General features: G+C 38.4%; 1 protein-coding gene across 2 annotated transcripts in view; it reads right to left on the bottom strand.

The window, feature by feature from the left end:
* Positions 1-667: 667 nt before the first annotated feature.
* The window catches only part of LOC149530952 (uncharacterized), a 96,975-nt gene continuing 78,733 nt past the window's right edge, over positions 668-18,909 (bottom strand). For both annotated transcript variants that reach the window (XM_089808916.1, XM_089808915.1), the window contains exon 8: positions 668-1,160. In XM_089808916.1, the coding sequence (XP_089665042.1) occupies positions 936-1,160 (225 nt within the window). In that variant the 3' untranslated portion in view covers positions 668-935. The remainder of the gene's footprint in view (positions 1,161-18,909) is intronic.

The following is an 18,909-nucleotide window of genomic DNA, read 5'->3' as shown; positions in this document are numbered from 1 at the left end:
ATACAAATGTCAAGATATTGTTATACTTTTTTACACGAAAAAATTCAAAAATAGCTTTTGAATAGCTTGGAGAAATTATTCATTATATGAAAAGTTTGATAATATAATTTGACAAATATCATTTAAATTTTCATGTAAAACTTTAAATTATACAAGATGATGCTACAACCAAACAAATTTTATAATTGTAATTTTTGAAATAATATCTTACAATAATCACTAAAACATTTCAATAAGATTAATGCAAATTATAAATAAAATATACCATACAGTAATGACTTGTAAGCGAACCTATTGTGCATTCAATTCTAATTCTAATCAAACAAAGAGTTGTAAGTTTACTAGAGGACACATTTTGTTTCTTGAAAAAGAGTACTTAAACAAAGCTACCAATATTATAACTAGAACTAGAAACATTATTCAATAGCTCATTCAATAGATGAGTGGAGTCCAGACGATGCCCTAAATTTGTAGACACTTGGCCCTTTTATAATGAAAAAAGTTGCCTAATTAATAAATCGCAAATGTAAATAAGATAATGATACTATATTATACTTTTAGGTAAAATCCAACAAATATACAGCAAAGGTGTAATTACTCAGAAATATTTTCTATAAAGACAACATTTCAATGAAATTCTTAAATAATTGAAGCCGAAAGATTACAATTGGATAAATAAGCATCAAAGTTGTCATAAACATAAAATAGTATAATAACATCCATGGAGAATTGATAAGAATTTCCAGCAGTAAGTGGAGCTACCATCACTTAAACAACATTGTCTTTGACATCAAATAGGTTGATTGTAGTCATGAAGAATAATTGACAACTTTCGCCATTTTAAAAAAATAATATAAAACAAATTCTACCCACCAAGCCTATTATCTCGAGTCTCAAAAATTAATGATTATCCCACAAGAGACCCCAAAACTAAATTACAACTTCAAGGCAAGTTTTGCCATTGCCAATGCCCCTTCAAAAGATTTGTTTCCACCAATGAAACCACTAATATGAACAAAGACACAATTAGGAATGTTGCAATGCCTAGAAAGGTCTTCGTCACGTAAACCTCTCCATGATTCTGGTAAGGGCTTACGGCTTTCAAACTTATCAGGTGAAACAGCGACAGCTTGCACCCTCCATTGTTGACCCCTTCCATCCTACAATGCCAGCATTGTTTGATAGTAAGCATATCTAACAGAATTTATCAACAAAATGAAGTTATCACAGGAAAGAGTCTGATCTTTTCAATTAATATGCCTCAACATTGACAGCATTATACGATTTACAGGCAATTATTAAAATTCAGCAAAGTTCTATTGGAGCAAAATTATGAACACTCCAAAGGTTTATAACTCTTCCCTAGATTAAGCCATATATATGAATACTGCTCATGCTCTATTAGTATTAGCCATGAGGTATTCCAATCACCCTAGGTAAATAAGTTAATGGGTATATAATTTTGGTAATATCTTCAGGGAAGAAATGAATCGCCTATTTTTTAATAAATATGCCTCAGCATTAACACTAATAAGTTATTTACATAGAACATTGAAATTTAGTGTAAGTTTTACTGGAATATGACCATGAACTCTGACGGCATATAACTCTCTTCCATTTGTTAAAAATCATTACTTTTCCTTAAACTCATATTTCAATGTAATTACACATCACTTGCATCAAATTATTTGTGCCAAAAGGCACATTTCACAGGTCGCTGCTTTTGTTGCATGCATGTGTGGATAAAGTTATAAACCGATACTTAAAACCATGTCATGACCCTGACCTAATTCAATGATATCTCTTATTAGTAAATTGTCTCATGGTAGTGAGACTTCACAATTTCTGTCATATCCCATTCAGAATCTTAAGAAAGCAAGAATCGGTATATGATTTACTAAGTTTTCATTAAAGATTGAAACTTATAATTATCTAAGATAGACAAGCATGTGTAGAATAGAGTCGTCAGGACATAATACCAGCCAGGTAGACAATGACCTGGCAAAATCCAATAGTAACTAAGGCTACACATTAGTGGAAAACAACGATTACGATATTGTGATTGCGATTTGTCTATTCCTCATGACATCTATCATGGTGAACAAATGCATCGGGATGCAGTTCATTGGAGATAAGGAAGACCTGACAAGGATGAGGAAAATGGTGATAGGACACCATAATAGATGTGCCACCTCATTCGTATGGAAAGGCCCACATGAGTATATCCACTCTTGGGCATAGAATAGGGGATCTTTCAGGCACCTGATCAAATCACCCTACCTTATTACCTCCATGGTTGAGACATCTTAAATCTGATTTAAGCAATCTTGTAATCTATTTCTAACGTGAGAATGTCTAATCATGAATTATGATTATAATGCTGTCTAACTTATTGCAGGATCTCATTCTAAGCAGAAATAAAGGATACCCTAAAACCCTCTTATTTTTATACAGAAACTATAATAGGGCAAATTTGGATACTCGCAATTTGGGGATATTACAGAACATTGGAGTATAGGCATGCAATTTTTATGTTAAAAAAAAAATACTAGCAGAATCAAAGCACATTAAAGCCTCAAAATGAACCTCATATGTGGCAAAAAGGCATCAAAATGACTCAAGATGGAAATCCTAACACAAGAGTTGGCACATTGAGCCTTTAGGATAACTCTAGGCACCACTCAGATCCATGTTAATATTTGTTTGGTTCCATTCTAACTATTGTCAATTATAACAGTTAAAACACTAAAGTTGAAACCAGTGTAACTTTTAGTCTTTTACCAGTCAAGACTATTTTTTTTGAGATTGTGTTTGTCTGAAAGTGGTTTTGGTTTGAAATACGAATTTACACATTCTAAAACTAAAACAAAACGACAAATATAAAATCCAGACTCGTTGCCTAGTTCATTAGCCTTCTGTCTTGAATCCATTGGCTGCTTATATCTGTTTCCTTGTTAGCAATATTATCCACATCATCGAATCAAAGCATTGCCATTCTTGCTGCTTGAAATTGCTGTTAGAATATAAGGCTTACCTTTATAACGGATTCACCATAGTGACTTGTTAGTCTATTATGTAACAATAATGTACATAATTCTCAGTAGGATAATTATTAGGTACACTAGAAGATGTGATATTGCTATTAGGATTTAACTGTGTGATTTTTGAGTCAAACTCATTGACCCATGTTTCCTAAACAATTAATATTTTTAGTTTTTTAATAAGTGCTGCCACGGGGGTCAGTTCCCTTCATTGATAGTCATTTCATATAATCAAATACGTACATTTTGATTAAATGGAATATGAATTCCATTCAGTATTTTCCAAGCCACCGTTCTGTCCCTAGGCAACCCTGGGTCTTGGTCCAGTCCAAATCAGGTTCAGGGTCTGGACATCAGTGGGTTTGGCCAGGTCCCTGCCCACAGCCTGTGCGTTTGACCTGGACAAACCTGAGCCGAAATTCACCTCCAGATGCATCCAGCAAGTGATTCTGGGTGTTTTTAATCTATTTATTTTTTACTTTTCAATGTAAATTATCCATCTATATAAGTGGTAAAAAGATTATCAAAACCATGGCATTACTGGGTTGCTATGCTACGAAGAAAATGGAAGGTCTATATAAATCAACCCTTGCATATTCAATTATCAGCGTCTAATGGTATCAAATTTACAACAATGCATGAATCAAGTTTATTGTTGTTAAGGAGAGTGGATTGTATCCTCAAGGTATCAAGCATGTAGGGGCAGTGATATGTACATAATAGTGAGCAAGGGTTAAAACCATGATAAAAACTTAGGCCCAGTTCATTACTTTAAAGATATCTTAAACCTTATCCAGATCCTTGGCACACTTCAAGGTCCAATAAACTCAAAAAGTATCACTCTAGTACATGAAAAGACCTTGTGATACAGCACCAAACAAAGACAATGTACAGAGAAGTCATCAGTAGAGTTACAGTAGACTTCAAATGACAGTAGTAATGAAATGGTAATCATTGTGTTCTGTGAAGGGTATCCTATGCACTACGGTGCCCTATGAAGAGCCATAATGTTGGATATGATACTCATCAAGTTATTTCAATGATATTTCTTTCAAGATTGTGTAAGTCTGAAAATGGTTTTCATTAGAAATAGAAATTTGAAAATTCTAAAACAAAGACAAATGATGAAAACAAAATCCAGCTTCTATCGACTAATTAATTAGGCTTCTGTCTTGAATCTGTTGGCTGGTTATATCTATTTCCCTGTTAGTAAGACTATCCAGATCACTCAAACTAAGCATTACCAGATTTGCTGTTTGCAATTGCTGTTAGAATGTAAGGCTTACCTTTGTAACAAAGTCATCATAGTGACGTCTTAGCTTATTATAAAACAATTATGTACAGAATTCTAAGAAAAGTAGGATAATTCCTAGCTACACTAGAAGCTTAAGTCTCATCTAGAAGGTAAACTAAAAAATCATTTCACATTTAATACGTTCATTTTAATTGAATAGAATATGAATTCATTGATTATTTTTTACTAGTCATTTAAATCCCATTCATTTATCAATCATTTCTTGTACAGTGCCTCCCATTGCACTCTGTCACTATTTGTTTTGATCTAGCTAGACTCTATAATATTCCACCTTCTACTATTTGTACATTAATATTTTGCTTTGGTAACCATGAGATGCACCCATTACAGCTATATTCTTTGGACATATGTATGTCACTGTGGATGTCATTAGTGGTTACACCTTGTTTATTGATGATCATGTATGCATGATGACTTTGCACATATGCACCATGATGCTATATGATGATGTCTGGATATAAAGTATAGCATCATGGTGCATATGTGCAAATGTGATTAGTGATTGCTTACGTGTATTTTAAGTGTCTATGTACTTGTAATGTTTCAATGTTGATTAAAGAGATTCATGATTTTAGTGATAACTGCAGCTATTAGATGATGGGATAAGAGATTAGATGATGTTATTAAGGATGTTTTGCTTTAGACATGCTTTTACTACATGCTAGCTTATTATAAAACAATTATGTACAGAATTCTAAGAAAAGTAGGATAATTCCTAGCTACACTAGAAGCTTAAGTCTCATCTAGAAGGTAAACTAAAAAATCATTTCACATTTAATACATTCATTTTAATTGAATAGAATATGAATTCATTGATTATTTTTTACTAGTCATTTAAATCCCATTCATTTATCAATCATTTCTTGTACAGTGCCTCCCGTTGCACTCTGTCACTATTTGTTTTGATCTAGCTAGACTCTATAATATTCCACCTTCTACTATTTGTACATTAATATTTTGCTTTGGTAACCATGAGATGCACCCATTACAGCTATATTCTTTGGACATATGTATGTCACTGTGGATGTCATTAGTGGTTACACCTTGTTTATTGATGATCATGTATGCGTGATGACTTTGCACATATGCACCATGATGCTATATGATGATGTCTGGATATAAAGTATAGCATCATGGTGCATATGTGCAAATGTGATTAGTGATTGCTTACGTGTATTTTAAGTGTCTATGTACTTGTAATGTTTCAATGTTGATTAAAGAGATTCATGATTTTAGTGATAACTGCAGCTATTAGATGATGGGATAAGAGACTAGATGATGTTATTAAGGATGTTTTGCTTTAGACATGCTTTTACTACATGCTTATGATGAAATATCCATGATGTGCGTGTATGAAGAGGAACGAATTTATGGTCGCTTGCGAGATCTACATTATGCTCGTTCCATCTCCATTGCCTATTATTGTTTTTCATATATATGTGCTTCAGCTATCATACTAATGTGGAAATGTACCATACATCATTCTGCCTAAGCTGCAGGTTTCAGAATTGGGGACAATCATAAGGACAAATCTTGTTTCAAGCCAAAGTTGTCATTCCAGCTTTTGGGCGACAATTTCCCCTTGTAACTTAAACACTCACTGATTGTCATGTGACAACATTCGACTGACATGTGTGGATAAGTTAGTGCCAGTCATGATGTATTTCATTGGGTTTCAATGGTCCATTTGGATACCTGATTGTGCCTGTATGTTTAGTTTTGCTGATTTATGTTTTGAGCACAGTTGCCATAGTTGGTGGACCCTATAAAAGAGAATTTAATTGTATTGGGTTTTATCATTTGGATTTTAATCATTATATTTTGGCTTTGGGAAATGCATGTTCTTGTCTGTATGGTCTTCTTGGTTGATCAATCTTAATTTAAAAAGATGGAATTAAATATTGTAATGTCAAAACGGAGTTGCCAGCAAAAATATTGTATAATAAATAATAAGGTAAAGAAATTTAAATAAATTTATTAGGAACATTTGGGGATGCTTGATAAAGATTAAATTGTTTTGGAGCTTTAACTTATAATTTTATTTTTATTCTTTTATTTTGGTTTTGCTCCAAAAAGTGAATTTAAAGAGAAAATGAGATTTCATTTTGGCAAGTTGATTCATTTTCTTGCCCTATTTGCTAAAATGGTTTTCTCTGGAAACTTGTTTTGATTATTGGGAGAGATTGCTTTGGAAGCTTTTTGTGGGCATTGGCTGAAAGGGTTTGTTGATGGAATTTCTACATCCAAGCAAACTATTACTTCTTTTGATGTGTGTGAAGTTATCTTCACTTCTAGAGATTTTCAACAATATCAAGGTAAGTCTTCGTTTCCCTTATTCTTGATCATTTTATTTGTTTTCTATTGTTTGTAAATGACTATTGGCCTATTGGCCTATTACTATACAATCTTGTGGATTCAAATAGCCCTTTCGTTGCTTATTTGTAATGCCCCCAATTTTTAATGTAATAATTTAATTTAATTAATTAATTAACTGGTCCCAGAATTTAAATAATATAATAAAAAGACCTTTAATTAGTTACTTTAATTAATTAATATGGGACCCAAGTTAATATTTGTATTTGTGGTTCCGATTGATTTAATATATCTCGGACCTATTTTTATTTTAGTTTCAGTTGGTAAGTGTTGTCGCTGGCTATCTTTGTACACCCTCGGAAAGGTTTTCCCCGATGGGTATTTAAGGTAGTCGTAGGTATGCAATTTGAATTATTTCTTTTGTATTGCGAATTCTCGTTGGGATTCTGTATTGTTCGCCATTTCGGAAGTGAAAGATCTTCCCTACTTGGCTTGTCCAGTTTCGATGGGATTCAACCCTCACCCTATTCCATTGCATGTAATACTTCGCTTGGATCTCGCAGATCGGAGCACCATCTTATTGCAAATATTAATAGAAGGATATTTGTGTTCAATCTCCATTCTTGTTTGGCTTTCATCTGATGTATTCGGGACTATAAGTTTGTTTACGGTTTCAAGACTAAATCCACCTTCTATCCGTACACCATGCGCTACCCTTGGTTTGGCGCAACACGCAGTGCATCTATGTGTGCTACAACATTACGATTCCGTACGACCATCTCTGCTCGTGCTACAACATTACCATACCATACGGCCATCTCTGTCCGTACTGCAACATCACCATACCATATGGCTCTGCCAATCAACACCACCGTCCATACTCCATTCCAAGCTACCATACAGCCCACCCCCAAATAGTTCGTACATCACTGTTCACTCCATTCAGCTATACTATACAACCATCGGTTAACTAGCCATAAAGCACACGAGACCAACGGGAAAGTAGCCATCAGGCACACGGGACCAATGGGTAAGTGGCCATCAAGCACACGGGACCAACAAGTAACTGGCCACCGAGCACACAAGACCAATGGGTAACTGGCCATCGGGCACACAGGACCAACGAGCAACTGGCCATTGAGCACATAGGACCAATGGGTAACTGGCTCAAGCACAAGGGACCAACGGGTAGTTGGCCATCAGGCACACAGGACCAACAAGTAACTGCTATCAAGCACATGGGACCAACGTAACATTAAAGTGGTATCAGAGCTAGTGATTCTGCCAACCTATTGGGAGAATGGAGAGCTTTGACTTGGATGACACTATGGCTCAATTTCCAGCCAATTGGAGAGCACATTCGTTAGTCGAATACTCCAAGAATACTTTTGCGTGCCAACTATTGGATGGACATGTGCAGGATGTCAAATACAAGGTGGTTGGCAATATCATTTACCACAAAGATAGAATCTATTTGGTACCCGAATCAAAGATTAAGGAATGGATTCTGGAGGAATATAATGACACAAATATTGTCAAACCAACACCCAATAATCATCTCGATAAAAATTTGGGTTTTGTCAATGGCCCTCCAAATGAGAAGGTTCCATCAATGGTTGTTCAACTTCCTAGAGATGCTATGGACGATTCCATATGGAGTTTACCCTTCAGTGTTGCCTAAGTCGTGCATGACTGCAATTTTTCCATGTGAAGTGCTTCCTCATAAAAATAATAGAATCTACATGTATTGTGAAGTTCCTGAGGAGATTGATGATTACATGAAGATTATGGATTTGGATATCAATGTGTTTAATGATTGGCACCCTTGGGATCCTGGTGGTTTTGGATATAACAATGTTTATATTAGAGTGGCGCAGCGGAGCTCGAATGGCAGTCTACTCATCTCAATTGAATTTGTGATCCTGAAGAAGCATGGAGTTCTCAGCAGATATAGCAATCTGCATCCGCGCATGGTTTGGGATCCTAGAGTTTGCATATTGCTTGAGGACAAGCAATCTTTGGCCGGCAAGGATTTGTAATGTCCCCAATTTTTAATACAATAATTTAATTTAATTAATTAATTAACCGGTCCCAAAATTTAAACGATATAATAAAAAGACCTTTAATTAGTTACTTTAATTAATTAATAATATGGGGCCCAAGTTAATATTTGCATTTGTGGTCCAATTGATTTAATATATCTCAAACCTATTTTTATTTTAGTTTATGTTGGTAAGTGTTGTCGTTGGCTATCTTTGTACACCCTCGAAAAGGTTTTCCCCGATGGGTATTTAAGCACAGCTTGTAGGTAGTTGTAGGTATGCGATTTGGATTATTTCTTTTGTAATGTGAATTCCCATTGGGATTCTTTATTGTTCGCCATTTCAGAAGTGAAAAATCTTCCCTACTTGGTTTATCCGGTTTCGGTGGGATTCAACCCTCACCCTATTCTGTTGCATGTAATACTTCACTGGGATCTGGCAAATTGGAGCACCATCTTATTGCAAATATTAATTGAAGAATATTCATGTTCAATCTCCATTCTTGTTTGGCTTTCATCTAATGTACTCGGGACTATAAGTTTGTTTACGGTTTCAAGACTGAATACACCATCCACTACCCTTGGTTTGGCGCAACAAGTAGTGCATCTGTCTGTGCTACAGCATTACCATCCCGTACGACCATCTCTGCCCATGCTACAGTATTACCATATCGTAGGGTCATCTCTGTCCGTACTGCAACATCACCATACCGTATGGCTCTGCCAATCAACACCACTGTCCATACTCCACTCCAATCTACCATACAGCCCACCCCCAAATAGTCTATACATCATTATTCACTCCATTCAACTATATTGTACGATCATCAAGTAACTAGCTATCAGGCACACCGGACCAACGGGTAACTGGCTATTAGGGTCACAAGACCAACGGGTAACTGGCTATCAGGGACACGAGACCAATAGGTAACTGGCCATCAAGCACATAGGACCAATGTGTAACTGGCCATCAAGCACACGGGACCAACGAGTAACTGGCCATCAAGCACATGGGACCAACGGGTAGCTGGTCATCAGGCACACGCGACCAATGAGTAACTGGCTATCAAGTACACGGGACGAACAGCTAATTGGCCGTCAGGCACACAGGACCAACGTAACATTACATTAATTGGATTGTCTATAAAGATTTTGGAAAAAGAGGGTTTTCATGGGGATGTGCTGTCCTATTTTGCATGGTTGGGTGAAACTTAGATTTTATTACATTTTTTGAATAGTGTATTGAGGAATCAATGAGTTCTCTCAAAATTTGCATTCTTGGAAGTTTGAAATATGAGTTTTCTTGTTGACCATCAATGGTGGAACTGTGTTTGGACTGATTTTATGCCATTTTCATGATTTGTCAAAAGAGAGATTTTTGTGGATCTCATGTGTGGATATTATGTGGAATGATGGATTTGATATATTGAGAATTGATTGTGGATCAGACAAGGTTCATCCTTGTATGGATTGTTAAAATTGATATTTGCTTATGCGGATGGAGTCGATGAGAAAATATAGCATTGGGAATCATTGTGAGTGTGTTTTGTAAGCTCGCAAGGCATGATAGGTCTCATCATAAAACATACCTGTACATGTAGCATATGGTCTTTATTATATTGTGCATGAGTTTAGGCCCCCACATGTAGCAATTGGCCATTGCCCGCACATTTAGTGATTTAGTCTTACTAATTTAATGACTTCTTTCCTTGCTCAATGTAGAGCATTCAGTCTTGCTTGTATGCATGTCCTCCATGTAGTGATAGGATTGGCAGGAATAAGGGTAGTGTGGCAGTCTTTCTAGTTTTCTGCTTATATGGCATTGTATTTGAGTGAATGAGATTTTGGTGTTTGAGTAATGGTGCATTGCATTCAATACCTTCTTATAGTTGTGTCAAGACCTTAGCCTTGCTTGATTGATGCATCTATTTGAATCTCATCATGTTCATTATGTTTTGGTTGTGCATGCCTTGGTTGGAGTGAGTGATATTGTGGTTATCCTTGTGTGTGTAGGATCAAATTGTTGCTTGGGTAATATGATTATCTTTGGGAGGATGGTGAGGCATGTTAAGGGTGCCACATGGTCAAGTGGCATGACAAGCCACTATTGGGGACCGGTGTACAAGTATTTGACCAGTCCAAAATATTATTATATCCTTCATGAAACTATGACTTCTTGCAGATATACACTCTCACTTATAAACTCTTGTTGTATTTCATTTGGTCAATGCAAGTATTTATATAATGTAATTCCTCTAATCGAGTAGACATGTCCCCTATTTATACTATCTACTACTCTCCACTGTGGAGCAAGTCTTGTAATTACACTGTACATCAGTGTCAACAAGACTGCCTTGTTAGCAGACTGAGATAACCCCTATTAAACTAGTTTTAGACTCATGTTGTGCAATCTGAGGGTCGTTTAGTGCATCTAACTCCTGATATAGCGCATATGCAGCACAAATTAGCACATTTGATGATTGTTTTAACACACATTATCAATAGAATGGCATATATGATCCACAAAATAGTGCTCCTTTGATCTATGCCTTAGCACATATGATAAACAAAAATGCATATACAATCTATACATTAGCGCATATGATCTACAATTCAGTGCATATGATAAATGTTCTAGTGCATTTAAAACAAAGGACACTTTCTGAGGGTGTGTCAAATAGATAATTTTATATCAATTGGTTTTTCAATTTGGTATGACTTAATTCCTATGTTACCCCAAGTTTCCAGGATGGGGACGGGATGGCGGGATGGGTTTCCAGGATGACAAATTCTTTTGGCGATTTTGGGGACCCGGGGGGGGTGGGGATGGCAAACGGGGATGGCTATATATATATAGGGAAATTTGAAAATATACATTGAAATTTAAAAATATACATGTCATTCATATGAAACTAAGCACAAAGCATGTCATTTAAACATTATAGAACATTAACATACACCATTCGAATGCCATCTAAAAAATAATAACCGATTTCAATACTTAATTGTCAATATGCATATCAATATGTGAACAAAAATATTTAAACATAAGTTTAGCAGTGAACAATATCATAAATATTTGGAAATCTAAATATGCCCAAGGGCTAGAGGGCTGCGATAAAGTTTCATCATCATGTTCAAGTTCAACATAGAAAACAAAATATAGAAAAATGAAGCAAACTGTTGCTCAAGCTCTTGGAAGCAAAAAAAATCACCTCTTCTTACAAAATGATAACCCCAGCCAGCTACAACACACTCCAACTTCATAAGCAAAACCAAACAAGTGACAAAACAACCACAATGTGACCTTTTAGGGCATTTGAAGGAGCAAAGCTCACTAGACGACCAAGTAGGAACAAACAAAATAAAGTTTTTTGTTTAAATTTTTTTTTAAGCTTCACAAAAAATAGGGACGGTTGGTCGTCCTCGGTATGGTTAGGGGACTTCTAGATGTCCCCTTTCCGTACCCGGGACAGCCAGCCATCGCCTTTTTTCTCCCAGAAGTCCCCAAGTACCAAGGATGTCCCCTGCAAGTACAATTAGGGGACTTTTGGATGTCCCCTTTCCGTACCGGGGACAGCCAGTCGTCCCCTTTTTTCTCCTAGAAGTCCCCAAGTACCAGGGACGTCCCCTGCATTTTTTGCCTAATTGGGGACGTCCCATACCTGTCCCCCCATCCTGAGGACATCCTCGTCTCGAAAACCTTGGCTTTTTAGGCAGGGACGCGTCCTCAAGGTACATAGCTTAATTCTAATCACTTTCTTTATTTTGTGTATTAAATGAATCTTGTTTTCGGATTGCATCGAGGATGAACTTGTCTCCTCGATTGCCTACTTGAATGTGTCTTTCCATTCTTGTTGAGTAATTGGAATCATCTTAGAACCTTTCATACTAATCTTTTTTCGTTCATTGTGCACAATCGTTTGAAGATCATTACTTGTTTACAATGTTGTATCTAAGTGCATATTTGACATAACATTCATCCCAGACCAAGTTTGTTAATCATTCACAAGCCTCTTAGTCTCTATATCATGGGAAAGCTTGTGACATTCTTGAATTGTTCTCCTACAAAATATATTAACATGTATGACAGTAGAAGTCAATGCATCCACACTGGACACAAGACCTCAACTCCCTTATAAGACAAGCAAAGAAGTTTCCACAGATTTGGCCAATTTTGGTTTTGCAATCCCTATTCACAATCCTCATATCCCTTCTCTTCGTCATTGTGTTCGTGAATTAACACTGTGATCTATGCTTGCCTTGCTCATATTTTAGTGTCATAGTTCTTGTCATATCTTTTATTTTATGTGTCATGTCCCCACTCTAGCTCAGTCTAACAAAGACATGTGAGTCAGCTTATTATGGGGTCTTGTAGGCTGACAGGGTTGGATAGAGACCCAGTATGGTTATTCAATGTTGGGGACTTGGTTTTCTGGTGGGTATTGATCAGTTGGGTGACGTTCCTTGTTTTTAGGAGGCAGTTCCTACATTTATGGGGTTCATTCCTACTTTTTAGGAGGTATGATCATGCCCAAGGCTGCGTTTCCATGAGATGACCGTTTGGGTTCAGTTTCAGAGGGATAGGGCTTGTTTCCTAAATTTTAGGAGCATCCCTAGATTTTAGGGATGAGACTGCCAGTGGATCCTTGATTTCTGACTTCAGTCACAGACAGGTGACAGGATGATTTTATGGTTTGTGATGTCAGTTGGGCAGTTTGTGGCTATTTGGGTTATATTTTTAATATTTCCTAAGTTAGCGTTTAATATTTAAATAAGGCTAAGTTAATAGCCATTTTGGAGTAATAAGGGAATTTTGGCCTCATCTGGATGCATATCCCATGTTATGATAGCTCGTTGGAAAGGTCTTGAAATTCTCTAAATCTTCCTCTTTGGTCTCAGGGCAATTCGGTGAGCGGATTTATTACTATGGTGGAAAAGGTCATTTTCTAGTGACATGGTCACTTTAAAATAAGATTTAATTCATTTTTATAGCCAATGCCAATTGGGGGTCACTTTAGGGTTCGAATTGCTTTGCAAGGGGTTATAAGGAGATGGGCGCCATTTCTCATCATTATGCATATTTTTCAAACACTTCTTTTCAGATTTGCTCTGCTTGAGCGATTTGCATTCTGGGACGCAAACCCCAAGGTAATTGCTAGCTGGGACGTAACCCTCAGCAGCATTGGGTATTGGTTTGTCAGTAGTTTCAACAGTATTCAAGAGGAAGGTAGACGCCACTTCGGCTTGGGCCTACAGTTTGTTTTGTTGGGCATGTTCTTTGGCGTATGGGAGGTGAATTCTAGCAGTCATACACTGCCATTTCTTGTAGCCGTACTTGCAGCCGTACTCTGTCATTTGCAGCACTTGGATACATAGAAAAATCGGTTACTCAGCAGCAGATTCTTGCATCTTATCAGCCGTTTTCATCAGCCAGTTGTGGCGTCATTGTTAGAGGAAATGTACTAGATCTTTTATTTGGCTCTATAATTCAAAGATTTGCCTGGTACGATTTGTATCAACTCTGACTTTACTGCATATTGTTATTTATTTTTAGACTCTTTTCTTGCCATTTGCTACTTCCCATTTCTATGTGGAATAATCATCAAAAACACAAAAACAAACAAACTCTTCTACATTTCTGTCTAGTTCTACAAGAAAACATTAATAAACAGGAAAAAACAAAAAAATAAAATAAATCTACAGCAGATTTGCAGCAGAGATCCATCAAGGATCTTTCATTGGTATCAGAGCTTACATCCTACCAGCCTGTAGGGTTTGTGAGAAATTGTCACAACAGATTTTGGCATCTGGGTATTGGATAAAAGTTTTTGATAAATCATTTCAGCATCTGGGTAGTCACTAGTTGGTGGATTGAATACAAATCTATGCATCCTGGTGGAGAAATACACAGATTCTACGAGAGCAGGAGGAACCAGTGGCAAGCAGAGGCCGCCAGAGACGCACAGATACCAGCTATGGGTGAGGCACAGGGTGCTACTGGCGACGGCATGCCTACAGAGGCAGAAGAAAAAGAGACAGGTTACAGGATACCTTGGAGCGTTTGGAGATGGGTGGACACAGAGGCACGCAAAGTAGATCAGTTTCAGTGGCTGGTAGTCAGCGCAGCCATCAGTCCCATTCTTCCGTTGGGAGCTCCCTTCATTCTAGTAGGAGGCATCGCCATCGTACACCTACTACGAATAGGCCATTGCTTCCCCAATTCATACCAGGTGAGCGGCCAGCGCAGGTGGAACCACCAAAAGTGGGGTTTCAGGAGTCAGTTTTGACGGCCACAGCTAAGTGGAGAGCTCTACCTCCTGAGATTAGGGACGTCTTCCCTCTTCCCCAGTATTGTGTACAGCGTAGAGATACAACCAGGTTCAGGGGAGATCGTGGTAATAGACTACCACAACAACAGCAGAATTATGACCTCAATAGAGCTACTGGGAAGATTACATTGGCCCCATATAATGGCTCAGGAGACACTAGTGCACGAGCTTGGGTCCACAAGCTGGACATATACCTTTCATTGAGGCCCATGCCTGAGCGTGAGGCTATTCAGTTTGCTATGTTGCATTTAGAGGGGATTGCCTATGATTGGTGGCACCATGGATTGGTCACCCAGGATCATGCCTTAGTTCACTCCCATGCTGAGTTCACCGAGCGACTCATTGCAAGATTTGACCGTAAGGATACAGAACTTTATTACAAGGAGTTGGCTCACCTTAAACAAACTGGTCATGCAGAAGCCTATATTAATGAGTTCCAACATATTGCAGTTATGGTACCGGATATGCCCCAAAAACGTAGTGTGATGTTGTTCATTGAGGGTTTCTTGGATAGACTAAAAGGATTGGTACGTGCTTTCCAACCAGCTACTCTTAAGGAGGCTATTGATGTGACATTGAGATTGGATACTGTTCCCACTTCTTATCAGGCAGATAAGAAACCATTTAGAGATTCACGGCCTGCACAGAAGGCCAATACGACACAGAACAAAGGAGGGACCTCATCTAAAACTCCTTGGATGAATCAGGAGACGAGGAATGAATTCAGGAGGAAAAAGTTGTGTTTTTCCTACAAAGAACCATGGGAACCAGGACACCGTTGCATGGGTAAAGGAAAGGTTCATTTGATTGAGGTGACTTCTGAGTTAGGAGATGAGGAGGTTCCTGATACTGATATTGAGGATAATACAGAGGATGTTGAGCATTTTCCGACACAGTTGGAGTTAGACACTGCTGAGCCTATGGCATCAGCTAAAGTAGCTATGGCTACCCTCTCCAGTTATCCTAAGTTTCATGCCTTCCAGTTGAAAGGTACACTTAAGGGTAAGCGGATCACCAGTTTGGTAGACACAAGTGCTACGCATAACTTTATTGATCAAAAATTAGTTGAGAGGCGTGGCTTACAGTACAAGGAGTTTGGTGGTTTTGGAGTGAAGGTGGCTGATGGTGCCATTTTGGGTTGTACCAAGCGGATTCCACAGCTTAGTATTCAGATGGGAGATTATACTTTGACTGATGACTTCTATGTGCTTCCCATAGAAGATTATGATGTGGTTTTGGGCATGTAGTGGTTACAGGGTATTGAGCGTTACATTATTGATCACCACCGTATGCAGTTAGAGTTTCTTTCTAGCGGGCAGAAGGTGATTTTGAGGGCAGCGTCAGATGGTGGACCCAGGGAGGTACTTAGCATAATGGAGAGTCAGTCTCTATTTGCTAAGCTTTCCAAATGTGAGTTAGGATTGGGGGAGGTGTTATATTTGGGTCATGTGATCAGTGCTGAGGGGGTGAAGGTGCATGAAGAGAAGATTCAGACGATTCAGAATTGGCCTGTCCCTCGGAACATTACTGAGTTACGAGGGTTCCTTGGATTGTGTGCTTATTATAGAAGATTTGTGAAGGATTTCTCATAGCTGGCAACACCTTTGACAAATCTCACAAAGAAAGGATCGTTCAGATGGACAGAACAAGCACAAGGGGTCTTTGATAGACTCAAGGAGGTTATGAGTACTTGCCCCGTTTTGGCACTACCTAATTTCTCGCAGCCATTTGTCCTGGAGTATGATGCGTCGGGCTTGGGTATAGGAGCGGTGTTGATGCAGAATAGACACCCCATTGCCTATGAGAGCAGAAAGTTGCAAAACAATGAAAAGTTGTACTCTACCTATGATAAGGAAATGTTGGCTATTATGCATGCGTTAGCCAAGTTCAGACAGTATCTTGTTGGCAGTAAATTTGTGGTGAGAACAGACCATAACAATCTGAAGTATTTCCTAAATCAAACAGAGCTCAATGATCGACAACAAAAATGTGTTAGCAAAATTCAAGCTTATGACTTTGATATCGAATTCATAAAGGGGAAGAATAATACTGTGGCTGATGCACTCTCTAGGAAACCTTCATTGGCTGCCCTATGTTCATTGAGCGAGATTTCAGCACATTGGAAGGCTCAACTTTTAGTTGAATACTCCAAAGATCAGCATGCTTGTGAGATTATGGAAGGATTGATAGTGGATGACAAATACAGTGTGGTAGATGATATTATCTACTATAAAACAGGGTTTACCTTGTTCTGGGTTCTCAATTGAAAGAACAAATTTTGCATGCTCTCCATGATATTCCTACAACCGGACACCCAGGATATGGTAAGACTTATAGGGCGGTACGTGAGAGATTCTCTTGGAAGGGTCTCAAAGATGATGTTTTATGCCATGTCCGTGAGTGTATGACTTGTCAGTAGAACAAGTCGGAGCATACCTACCCATCGGGATTATTGCAGCCCTTGCCTATACCGGAACAGAAGTGGACAGGGATCTCCATGGATTTCATTACAGGTCTTCCTCGGGTTCAGGGGAAAGATTGCATCTATGTTGTTGTGGATAGGCTAACGAAGTATGCCCACTTCTTTCCATTTGCATTAGATTTTACAGCATCGCAGGTGGCTGAGTTGTTCTTCAGAGAGGTGTTATTTAGACTTCATGGTCTTCCCAAGACCATTGTGAGTGATAGGGACAGCAAATTCATGAGTTCCTTCTGGCAGGAACTTTTTACACTAGCTGGTACTTTGTTAACACCTAGTACTAGTTACCACCCTCAAACGGATGGGCAGACAGAAATAGTTAACAAATGGGTTGAGGGATATTTGTGTAACCATGTGTCAGGGCAGCAAAAAGCATGGGTGCGTTGGCTGCATTTGGGCGAGTGTTGTTATAATACTACGCATCATATGTCCATTGGCATGACGCCTTTCAAAGCTCTCTATGGATATAAAGCATTATCTTTCACTGATTTGGCATTTAGTGACAGTAGAGTTCCCTTGGCTCAAGATTGGTTACAAGAGAACCAGGATGTCATGAGATCTCTTAGGGAGAATTTGCAGCAGGCCCAAAATCAGCAAAAGATGTACGCTGACAGGCACAGGATTGAGAGGGCATTTGAGGTGATGATATGGTCTTTTTGCGTTTACAACCATATCGACAAAGCACCCTAAAAAGGGGGGGAGCTGAGAAGCTCAAACCACGTTTTTATGGTCCATACAGAATACTCAGGCGAGTGGGAGAGGTTGCATATGAGGTTGAGTTACCACATGGCAGCAAAGTTCATAATGTATTTCATGTATCTTGCCTAAAAAAGGCCCTTGGACAGCATATTATAGTTTCAACCGAATTACCTCCTATGGATGAGGAAGGTAAATTGATTTTGGTCCTTGATGAGATTCTTGAGGTGAGGGAACGGCGGCTGAGAAGCCGGGTGATTCGAGAGTATTTGGTTCGATGGAGAGATCCTCCCATAGAGGATGCCACCTGGGACGATGAGAGCATTTTACAGCATCCTGCATTACAGTTGCTTGTGGGCAAGCATCTCCGAGAGGGGAGGACTGTCATGTCCCACTCTAGCTCAGTCTAACAGAGACATGTGAGTCAGCTTATTATGGGGTCTTGTAGGCTGACAAGGTTGGATAGAGACCCAGTATGGTTATTCAGTGTTGGGGACTTGGTTTTCTGGTGGGTATTGATCAATTGGGTGATGTTCCTTATTTTTAGGAGGCAGTTCCTACATTTATGGGGTTCATTCCTACTTTTTAGGAGGTATGATCATGCACAGGGTTGGGTTTCCATGAGATGACCCTTTGGGTTCAATTTCAGAGGGATAGGGCTTGTTTCCTAAATTTTAAGAGCATCCCTAGAT

The sequence above is a fragment of the Cupressus sempervirens genome, chromosome 11, assembly GCF_028749045.1.
Source record: "Cupressus sempervirens isolate cs-2001-9-10 chromosome 11, ASM2874904v1, whole genome shotgun sequence".
Lineage (NCBI taxonomy): Eukaryota > Viridiplantae > Streptophyta > Pinopsida > Cupressales > Cupressaceae > Cupressus > Cupressus sempervirens.
The sequence above is the reverse complement of the archived record's forward strand: the minus strand, read 5'-3'. Positions and strand labels throughout refer to the sequence as shown.